This window comes from Meriones unguiculatus, chromosome 18 (assembly GCF_030254825.1).
Source record: "Meriones unguiculatus strain TT.TT164.6M chromosome 18, Bangor_MerUng_6.1, whole genome shotgun sequence".
NCBI lineage: Eukaryota > Metazoa > Chordata > Mammalia > Rodentia > Muridae > Meriones > Meriones unguiculatus.
Window position 1 is genome coordinate 11,170,780 of NC_083365.1, and position 9,421 is coordinate 11,180,200.

The following is a 9,421-nucleotide window of genomic DNA, read 5'->3' on the forward strand; positions in this document are numbered from 1 at the left end:
CGCGCTCCCCGCTGGGCACGTCCTGCTGCCCGCGCCGCCCGCGCCGCTCGCCACCGCCGGCCGCCGCCCCGCGAGCCGCTTTGTCTCGGGCGGGGCGCGCGGAGAGGCCGCCAGGTGCCCCCCGCCGCGGGCCCGGGCCCCCCGCCCCGGGGCGGCGACGGCGGTGCCGGGCCCCGGGGCGGAGGGCGCGCCGGGATGGGCCCCAAGCGGCGGCAGCTGACGTTCCGGGAGAAGTCACGGATCATCCAGGAGGTGGAAGAGAACCCGGACCTACGCAAGGGCGAGATCGCGCGGCGCTTCAACATCCCGCCGTCCACGCTGAGCACCATCCTGAAGAACAAGCGCGCCATCCTGGCGTCGGAGCGCAAGTACGGAGTGGCCTCCACCTGCCGTAAGACCAACAAGCTGTCCCCGTACGACAAGCTGGAGGGACTCCTCATCGCTTGGTTCCAGCAGATCCGGGCCGCCGGCCTGCCGGTCAAGGGCATCATCCTGAAAGAGAAGGCGCTACGGATAGCGGAGGAGCTGGGCATGGAGGACTTCACTGCTTCCAACGGCTGGCTGGATCGCTTCCGCAGGCGCCACGGCGTAGTGGCCTGCAGCACCGTGACCCGCCCCCGGGCGCGAAGCTCTGCCCCCCGGGCCCCGGCGGCACCTGCCGGCCCAGCCACGATGCCCTCCGAGGGCAGCGGTGGGAGTACGCCCGGTTGGCTCACGCGGGAGGAGCAGCCGCCGTCGGTGGCCGAGGGCTACGCCTCGCAGGACGTGTTCAGCGCCACCGAGACCAGCCTGTGGTACGACGTTCTGTCCGACCAGGCCTCGGGGCTGTGGGGAGGTGATGGACAGGCACGCCAGGCCACCCAGCGCCTTAGCGTTTTGCTGTGTGCCAACGCTGATGGCAGTGAGAAGCTTCCCCCGTTGGTGGCAGGCAAGTTCGCCAAGCCCCGTGCAGGACAAGGTGTTCTGCCCTGCGACTACACTGCCAACTCCAAGGGTGGAGTCACTACCCAGGCCCTGGCTAAGTACTTGAAAGCGCTGGACACCCGAATGGCTGCAGAATCTCGTCGGGTCCTTCTGCTGGCTGGCCGCCTGGCTGCCCAGTCCTTGGACACCTCGGGCCTGCGGCACGTGCAGCTGGCCTTCTTCCCTCCCGGCACTGTGCATCCGTTGGAGCGAGGAGTGGTCCAACAGGTGAAGGGCCACTACCGCCAGGCTATGTTGCTCAAGGCCATGGCAGCACTTGAGAGCCAGGATCCCTCAGGCTTGCAGCTGGGCCTAGTGGAGGCCCTTCACTTTGTGGCTGCGGCTTGGCAGGCTGTGGAGCCCACCGATATAGCAACTTGCTTTCGCGAGGCCGGTTTTGGAGGTGGCCTTAATGCCACTATCACCACTACCTTCAAGAGTGAGGAAGAGGAGGAGGAAGAAGAGGAGGAGGAGGAAGAGGAGGGTGAAGGGGAAGAGGAGGAGGAAGAAGAGGAAGAAGATGGGGAGGAGGAGGAAGGAGGGGAAGGAGAGGAGGTAGGAGAGGAAGAGGAGGTAGAAGAGGAGGGTGAGGTTGATGACAGTGATGAAGAGGAGGAGGAAGAAAGCTCCTCTGAGGGTTTAGAGGCTGAAGACTGGGCCCAGGGAGTAGTGGAGGCCAGCGGTGGTTTTGGGGGTTACAGTGTCCAGGAAGATGCCCAGTGCCCCACCCTCCATTTCCTGGAAGGCGGGGAGGACTCTGACTCAGACAGTGATGAAGAGGAGGAAGATGATGAGGATGATGATGAAGAAGATGAGGATGATGAGGATGATGATGAGGATGGCGATGAGGTCCCCGTACCCAGCTTTGGGGAGGCCATGGCCTACTTTGCCATGGTCAAGAGGTACCTGACCTCCTTTCCCATTGATGACCGAGTACAGAGTCACATCCTTCATTTGGAACATGATCTGGTCCATGTGACTAGGAAGAACTATGCCAGGCAGGCGGGAGGCCGGGGTCTTGGACATCAAAGCTGAGCTGCTGGACATAGCTGTGCTCCAGCCCACATGGGCAGCACCTGCCCTAGGAAGAGAACTCTGGGCAGCTGCTGGAGATGGCTGGAGGAGCCTCAGGGCCTTCAGTAGTGCTTCACCTGGCTCAGCTCCAAGACAGGCCCAGGGGCTGAGGGGCAGCCTCATTGCTATTGCCTCTTTCTCAGAATCCTCTTTCCTTCCCATGAGTCACTGGGCTCAGGGCACTGGGTGGGTTGGGAGCTGTCCGGTGCTACCACACCATGCCATCCTTGGGCTAGACCACAGCAGCAGCCAGGGATGGGTCCTGGAAGCTCTTGGCCAGAGAGTGCCTCTCTCCCCTGCCACCCAACCAGGTCTTTGGTGGGGGGAATCCCAAAGCCATTCTGGAAAGGGCTCCAGAGGAAGGTCTAGCCTAGGCCCCCGCGAAACTAGCCTCCCCCCCCCCCCGCATCTCTAGGCTGACTAAAGAAGCACAGTGTAATTTAGGGCAGGCTTCTGAGCCTGTCTCTGCCTGCTTTCCACCTCCCCAAATCCCGTTCTCTGGCCCAGGCTTTGGTTTTCTTTCCAGATTGGAGGTCTCCAAGAGGCCCTCCAGGGAGTCACAGCAGGGACCTCCAATCTGGGCAGCCGCAGGCCTCGTGCCTCATCCTCTGCAGGCCCCTATCCTGGGCAGAGGGGCCTGGGGCTGGGCCCAGAGTCTAGCCGTCCAGGTGCTCCTTTCCCAGTTTGAATTCAATAAATCTGTCCACTCCCCTTTTGTGGGAGTGAATGTTTTAACAGCCAAGGATGCATCCTTCATGGTCTGGGCTTGCGTCTATCTTGGGGGACACCTTTCCAGATTCCCCTTGGTTCTTGCTATAGTTCTTTTGGGACATGGAAGCAAGGTTTGAGCAGATGGCATGACTGGGGTGAGAGACAGGCAATGGCACCCACATCCAAATGTTACAGAACTCTGGGGAGGGGAGGGTGTTTAGTGTTTTATCTTTTGATAGATTTGAGGAACCCTAGAGAAGCTTGGGTCATTGGGGAGTGGGGCAGGAGAGAGGAAGCAGGTAGTCTGTTGGGGCAGATCAAGGCAGTGAGCACCTGATGATGGAGCCCACCAAAGCTACTTAAAATCCATGTAGGAGTGGAGCAGGAATGAGAAAAGCTTTAGGATGGCTGTGGGCCAGGTTGGAGATGGACGGCCACACATGGCACCTGTGTTTCGCCTTAAGAGAGAATTCTTAAGGCTTTTGAAGTGATTGACATTTTCAAGCCTGTTGGCCACTTCCTTCAGGACAGTGACTGAAGGAAGGTGAAGTTACTGGGAAACAGTGTAAACCCATGAATTGGTAGCATACTGCAAGGCCACTCCCCTGACTCTAGTCCAAAGGTGAGGACACGCCCCTCTTTCAGTGCCCAGCCCCTCCCCTCATGGCTCTCCCTTACTAAGGCCCTCCGGTTCCAGCCTAAGAAACGCCTGAGCAGGGTAGGTAACTGAGTCCCAAACCGGTTTTCCCACCTTAGGGCTGGCCTAGTAACTTCCCAATACCTGACATAGACCAACCACCAAGTTCTCTTACCCTGGAATGGAAGGGGGTGGGGGATATCCAAGTCATCCTTTGTGCCTTATTTGCCCCAGGTATAGGCTAGGAAGGTGTGGGCCTTTTGGATTTCTGACCCTAGGGGATTACCTCCAAGCCTTGAAAGGCCTTTTGTATTTCTGATACTAGGGGGTTACCTCCAAGCCTTGAAAATCCATTGTTGTTTTTTATGCAAATTTTGTTTCTATTTGTATCCAAGTAGGGATCTACCGAGGGCCTGTAGCAACCTAGGCAAGTGCCTCACCCTCACTGCTGAGCCACCTTTCCCCCTTGGAAGTTTTGAAACAGTCAAGCAGAGTTGTTGGGATTGCATTTGACATCACCCCTTCCTCCAGTTGGAACTGTGGAGGAGAGGACCAGAAAGTCTAGCCTACCCACTGGGCCTGCTCTGGAGTAGGTAGGAGGCAGCAGTGGCATTTTCTCTAGATGTCCCTGAACAATCCAGGTCCTTTATCAAGTACCAAGGCAAATCTCTTTGATCTGTCCACTGCCAACAAGAACCTCTTACTGGTCTATGGTTAACTCAAGCTGATGCTAATAAGGCTCTTTCTCCTTTCTTTCTTTCTTTCTTTCTTTCCCTCTTCCTCTCTTTCTCTTTCCTTTTTTTTCTCTCTCTTTTCTTTCTCTTTCCTTTCTCTCTCTCTCTCTCATTTTTGTGCTAGGTCTCAAACATTCAGATGCCCTTAGGAGGTAACAAAAACCATGATGATCAGGCAGAGAGGTTCAGTAATGTGACCAGTGCCACACCATTAGCCTGTTAGAAGCACACTATCTCCTCAGGCCAGCTCTAGAAGTATCCCTGTAGTACTTTGTATTCCCCCACTTCGGAGGGTCCTGCGTTCCTAACCCTCCTGGCTGCAGAAGTCAATTTCCAGTCCATGATAGAATAGCCTGTCAGAGAGAGGTGAGGGGTGTGATCGTTTCTGTGGTAGCTCCTGCTTTCATGTGTACAGCCAACTTCCAGTCCCCCAAATCAATGAAAATATGGAAGGCTTACACTTTTTTTTTTCCATTTTGTAAATTTCTTGCCAAGTACACCATTGGGACAAGTAGATGAAAACTGTTGCCATTTTACAAAGGATGATATATGGTTAAGGAATTAAATGACTTTGCCCAAGAACTGCTTTCCCTGGGAGTCTGGGTTACCTATCAAATGCCCCAGTAGAACACATTGCTGGGATGAGGAAATAGCAACGAGCCTAGGCCTACAGAGCTTTTGGGAGGAAGCACTATTAACCAGCCTATCAGTGGCAGGAGAGAGGGCTTAGTGGTTAAGATCACTGGCTGTGCTCCCAGAGGAGCCAGGTTTGGTTCCTGGCACCCATATGGTGGCTCACAACTATCCAAAACGACAGTTCCAGGGGATCCCTGTCCTCTGCAGGAACCTGGCACACGTGGTACACAGATAAAACACTCGTACACATACAAAAATAAAATAGTATTTTCAAAATAGACAACTTATCACACAGCCTTGGTAGGTATGGGATTAGCAGAGCGCTGCCTACCCACTACCCCCTTCCCCACACACGACACTGACTTGCCTGGTGATGCCGCTATGCCGCTGCATTTAGAGCTGATGGTTAAGTGGCGCAGGAGGGGAATGAGTTCTGGGGACAGTTTATTTTGGCAAAGTGCAGAATGGGTCAGTGTTTGTTCAGCAAATGGTGTGGGAAGATAGGTAATACCTTCTTGGGGTAAAAGGAAGACAAGTGCAGCTAACTGCCCTTTCAAAGCTGGAGCCCAGGGGACGGTAACATGGAAAAACTACAACTCCCAGAAGTCTCTGTTTCCAGGCAAATAGCGACGGTTGCTATGGTTTCGGAAAACAATATGGCTGCTCCCAGACGGGATTTGAGTCTCTGTGGAGCAGGGACCTAAACCTAGATCTGAAAGTTGTCAGTGGGGAGAGGAGGTACTTAAAGGGTCCTGGGGCTGACAGCGGACTCTGTCGGAAACGGTGAAGCTTTTCCCTGGAACCAATGGCAAGCACCGTGGATGAGGAGGCTCTGCACCAGCTGTACCTGTGGGTGGACAACATACCCCTGTCCCGACCCAAGAGAAACCTCTCCCGGGACTTCAGTGACGGAGGTGTGTGTTGCCGTGTGTTTTGAACCGTTCTCTCTTTGTGTATGTGTAACGGATTTGTGCGAATGCTCTCGTTTTTGTTATGCGTGTATGTAGAGTTGGACAGGGTGGCATCCAGATTTTGGGACTTGGACGGTGGAAGTGTGCGCTTGCATGTTTCTTCTATTCGTGTGTGAACAATGTATGCCCATTCCGTCTTGTGTGCATGGAGTGTGTCTGCGTGTCTCCCTTCCGGAGTTTAAGGACTACGCTGTGTGCCTGGATGTGTATGTGCGAGCCTGTGCTTGCTCACATTGCGGCGTTCTGCAGCCTGTCTTGTAATTTTTGTTGTTTTTGTGTTAGTTGTGAGGTAGAGTCTTGAGCTTTTGACTCTCTCACCTCTACCACATTCCTGTGTTTGCCCCGCATGCTCTGAGGTTATAGGCGTGCAGCACCACATCTGTTGTTTGTAACTGGGTGCTAGGGAGTCAAACCCAGGGCTTTGTGTGTCTTAGGCCAGCACACTGCCAACCGAGCTACATCCCTAGCTTAGTTCTTTTGTATTGACATGTTTTGTCCTGAAAGGACATGTGTTTTGTTGTGATTGTGTGTTTGTTTGCTTTTTTTTTCTTCCAGAAAAGCCTCCTGTATTTAAGAAATGCCTAGTTCTGTAGGCAGAAGGTCTTCATTTCTATGCGTGTAACTGAGGAAGCTGTATATACATGCGATTCCTATGTGTGCCTGGCATTTATTCGTTCTATGTGTCTATACTTTCTGCCCTGTGTACATCTGTAGAGGGACATTTTTGAGACACACAGTTGCTGTGTAGCCTGTGTGATTGGACAGCAGGCATGTGCTGCCTCAGCCTGTTTACAAGGCTCTGGGGACTGAGCACAGGGCCTTGTACATGCCATGCAAGCGTGCTACCAGCTAAGCTATACCTCCAGCCCAGTAGAAGAATCTTGTCTTTCTGCTCGTGTTAATCTGTGATTCTCCTGAGATGTGTGTGTGTGTTCATGTGAATTCCTAGGATAAGGCCTGTAGGGCCCTCTTGGAGACTGTCGGCTTTTCTGTGCTCTGAGTTAATGAGGAAGGTGCTGTTTCTCTGAGAAATGGAGGATCTTGATCTGATCACTGATATGGCTTTCTTTGTCTCCTTCCTATCAACCTACCCCTTCCCCCCTGGCCCATGCTCATGCCTTTCACATCTGTTCCCAACCCTATCCCCCCAGTCCTGGTTGCAGAGCTTATCAAGTTTTACTTCCCCAAGATGGTGGAGATGCACAATTATGTCCCGGCCAACTCTCTCCAGCAGAAGCTCAGCAACTGGGGTCACCTGAACAGGTAGAGGATCCCTGGAGCAGAAGTAAACTCTGCGGCCTTTGCCCGAGTCCCAGGAAGGGCTGCTCTAGACTTCCTAGGACCTTGGCTCTGGGTGTGGGCTTAGTGGTAGCATGCTTGCCTAGCGAGTGTGTGTATGTATGTATGTAAGTGTGTGTGTGTGTGTGTGTGTGTGTGTGCATCCCTGGGTTGGTCCCTAGCAATGCAAAACAAGGCAGAAAATCAACCACCATCAACAACAACCCCCTGTGGTCTTGACAGGCAGGCTGGGATTGCTGAGGGGGCAGGGAGACACTACAGAATCCATTTAAAAACAATCACATCATGGCTTTATCGGGATGGAAAGCTCAAGAGGGATTCAGATGTCTGCCCTTGCAGTCCCCTGGGGCTATGTCCTCTTCTTTCCCATTGCCCTCGACTCATTTCCCCAGGATCCAATCCACCTTTCTCGTATTCACCCTATAGAAAGGTGCTGAACAAGCTGAACTTCTCTGTCCCCGACGACGTGATGCGGAAGATTGCGCAGTGTACTCCGGGGGTCGTGGAGCTGGTGCTCATTCCGCTGAGGCAGCGCCTGGAGGAGAGGCAGAGGCGTCAGAAACTGGGTGCTGGCTCCTTACAGGTGGTGCTGCCTGAGCTTGCTGATTGCAACACAGGAGCGTTCTTGCGTGTGTGTGTGTGTGTGTGTGTGTGTGTGTGTGTGTTGTTCCCCAGACAGTGGAGAGCCCTGCCTTGGCGATGACTAGGAAGACAGAGGTGCCTAGCTGAGAGAACCTGGCATCCAGGAATGTGGAAGGGAAGCAGGGCTTCTCGGAGACAGACGAGCCCAGGCTCACAGGAGACCACATCTGTTCTTTCAGGAGCTGGCTCCTCAGGATAGCAGTGGCTACATGGATATGGGTAAGGTGCCTTCCTCCTTATCTCAGAAGAAGTCTCCCCTATGTCCCTTTATTTAGTTTTAGGGTCACTCCAAGACTCCAGCAAGGTCACTTCTCCACGTGCTTGCTTGGTCTTAGGTCTGTCCCAGAAGGCTCGCGGAGACGGTGCCCCGGCCCTGGGAGGAGAGCAGCTCAGGTAAAGCTGAGAGCTCTGACCTCTCCAGGCTTGGTAACTTCACCGCACAGACTGGAGCGGCAGCGCTTTGTCGGTTGGGAGGTGGGGAGAAGGCGAAGAGGGAGAAGAGGGAAGGCCTGGCCAAGGGAACGGTCGGGTCTGCAGTCCAGGCCCTCTGCTAAGCTGCTACCCACTACAGAGGGGGCCGGCCACCGGTGCCCCGACCCCCTGGGTATAACCAGGCGCTGCAGGGCGATCCGAGCGTCATCCTCCAGATCGCTGAAAAGGAGCAGGAGCTGCTGGCCTCACAAGAGACGGTGCAGGTGAGGAGGGGGACACCGAGGCCTAGGGGGCAGAGCACTGGCAGAGCGGCGGGCCTTGAGGCCTGATGTCTCTGTGCCGCCACTCAGGTCCTGCAGATGAAGGTGAAGCGTCTGGAACACTTGCTCCAGCTCAAGAACGTGCGCATCGATGACCTCTCCCGGCGGCTCCAGCAGGCGGAGCGCAAGCAGCGGTGAGCCGTGCCTGGGCTGCGCGCGCGGGGCTCCCCGGTACTCGCCAGAGCCCAGACGCCGCGACCCACCCACTGACCTGCGGACGCAGGACTGGGAGGGCAGAGCGAGCTGCTCACTAGCGCCTCCTGCAGCTGTGGCTCCAGGCTGCGGAGGGTTCGGGCGAACGTGGGGGTGCTCCCGGCTGAGGCCAGGGACTGATCCTCCTCCTTACACTCCATCTGGGCCAGGAGAAAGGACCACTTCCCACAGCCCAGAAAACCAGTACGAACACGTGGCATAATTTCCCAAACCATGTCCACTTTGACGCTTCCGGCGCTGGGCCTGGAGAAGCCGACCTTGGGTAGGCTCCACACCAGTAGAAGCGGTTCCCTCCTCAGCTTAGAAGATAGCCCCGGCTCCATCCAAGCTAGTTCTCCACGGCCTCGGACACGCGAGAAGCCACCCTCGGAAGCTGAGGAGTTCTCTCGCCCCTCTTGTGGGCCGGCATGGGACCCATCTCGGGGCTGGAGACCACAGAAGCTGGAGAGGAAGGGATAAGCGGAGGAGTAAGGGCGGCATCCAGCTGTGCAATCACCCTCCTCTCTGGGAGCGTTGTAAGGAGGGCCTGGTGAAGACATGGCAGCGTTGTCTCCATTAAAGGTGGTGTTGCACCTTCTCTCCTGTGCCTGCCTCCTCTTTCTGCCCGTATGGACCCCCAAAGGCAGCGAGTTCCTGATTTGTCCTTTATCCCTTTTCACCTAAATGTCCTTTGTTTGTTTGTTTGTTTGTTTGTTTGTTTGTTTTTTTCAAGCTGTCCTGGAGCTCACTCTGTAGACTGGGCTGGCTTCTAACCTAGGGATCAACCTGCTTCTGCCTCCCGAGTGGTGG

The 9,421-nt window shown here is 55.1% G+C and overlaps 2 protein-coding genes across 3 annotated transcripts; both read left to right on the forward strand.

Annotated features, from left to right (window-relative positions):
* Positions 1–2,779, forward strand: Cenpb (centromere protein B). The gene has a single exon (XM_021655151.2). It carries the CDS (start codon positions 196–198, stop codon positions 1,996–1,998), a length of 1,803 nt encoding a protein of 600 aa, XP_021510826.1. The 5' UTR covers positions 1–195; the 3' UTR covers positions 1,999–2,779.
* A 143-nt stretch (positions 2,780–2,922) lies between these two features.
* On the forward strand, positions 2,923–9,209 carry Spef1 (sperm flagellar 1). 2 transcript variants are annotated; one of them, XM_060371906.1, is made up of 8 exons: positions 2,923–5,669; positions 6,878–6,989; positions 7,452–7,608; positions 7,847–7,886; positions 8,003–8,060; positions 8,239–8,362; positions 8,450–8,553; positions 8,782–9,209. In XM_060371906.1, exons 1-8 carry the CDS (start codon positions 5,561–5,563, stop codon positions 9,089–9,091), a joined length of 1,014 nt encoding a protein of 337 aa, XP_060227889.1. In that variant the 5' UTR covers positions 2,923–5,560; the 3' UTR covers positions 9,092–9,209. The 2 variants fall into 2 exon arrangements, with proteins under 2 accessions (XP_060227889.1, XP_021510807.1); XM_021655132.2 differs by having other exon boundaries at positions 8,450–8,924.
* The last annotated feature ends 212 nt before the right edge of the window (positions 9,210–9,421 follow it).